This window comes from Sphaeroforma arctica (genome assembly GCF_001186125.1).
Source record: "Sphaeroforma arctica JP610 unplaced genomic scaffold supercont1.11387, whole genome shotgun sequence".
Taxonomy (NCBI): domain Eukaryota; class Ichthyosporea; order Ichthyophonida; genus Sphaeroforma; species Sphaeroforma arctica.
In genome coordinates this window covers 1-835 of record NW_014029171.1, presented here as the reverse complement: position 1 = coordinate 835, position 835 = coordinate 1, and the positions used below count along the sequence as shown (strand labels likewise).

General features: G+C 40.5%; 1 protein-coding gene across 1 annotated transcript; it reads right to left on the bottom strand.

The window, feature by feature from the left end:
* Positions 1–208: 208 nt before the first annotated feature.
* Positions 209–379, bottom strand: SARC_17610 (hypothetical protein; the record flags this gene model as incomplete). Its single annotated transcript, XM_014288299.1, has 1 exon — positions 209–379. A coding segment is annotated over one exon (171 nt), but the record flags the coding sequence as incomplete, so codon positions are not given.
* Between the last annotated feature and the right edge of the window lie 456 nt (positions 380–835).

Sequence of the window (835 nt, the reverse complement as noted above, 5' to 3'; positions counted from 1 at the left end):
CATATGTATATATATGTAGATATCTACATATGTATATATATATCTACATATATACATATGTATATATATGTCTATATATATATATATAGCACATATACAATTATATGTACACATGTATATGTCTATATGCTTACACACACACACACACACACACATATATATATATATATACATATATATTCTTCACTCGCCTCCAAAGCACACTTACCTGTCCGAAGATAATGAGTGAGCGTGTGAGCACATTGCTGCCCTCCACAGTAATAGCTATAGGCATGCCCTGGTACGGAATGGCTAAGAAGTTGTTCTTTCCCTTACAGATCCCGGAGCCACCGGAGATGTCCATGGCGTCGTTGATGACCTTCCTTCCACGGTCAGTCATTTGCTACGGAATACAGGAATACAGGAATTGGGTTGAAATTTAGGGGTTTAGGGGTTTAGGATTCGCGCGCTGGTTCCGAACTTACTTTTGACTATGACTATGGGCCTGCCTAAGCCATGGCCAGTGGATGCTACAGTGTGCAGTACAAACGTTTGTTAAGTACAGACTGCTGGTAATTGTACGTTTTCGGGGTGTATGGGTTGAATATTGAGGGACATATACTAGTGAATTATCAAGTACTATTAAAGTGGGTGGACCGGCTATACAACCCAGTTATAGACACTGAGCTGACATCGGGAAGCTGTTTCTGAGTTTCATAAGGACCAGTTTGAAATATGCACGGGGTTGTTGGGCACTTTCTTTCGCAGATCGGGTATATGTAGTCGCTACGAAAGAACTGGTCAGATGAACAGAAGTGGGATCTAGCTGACAAGCCAAAACAATTGAATATATATA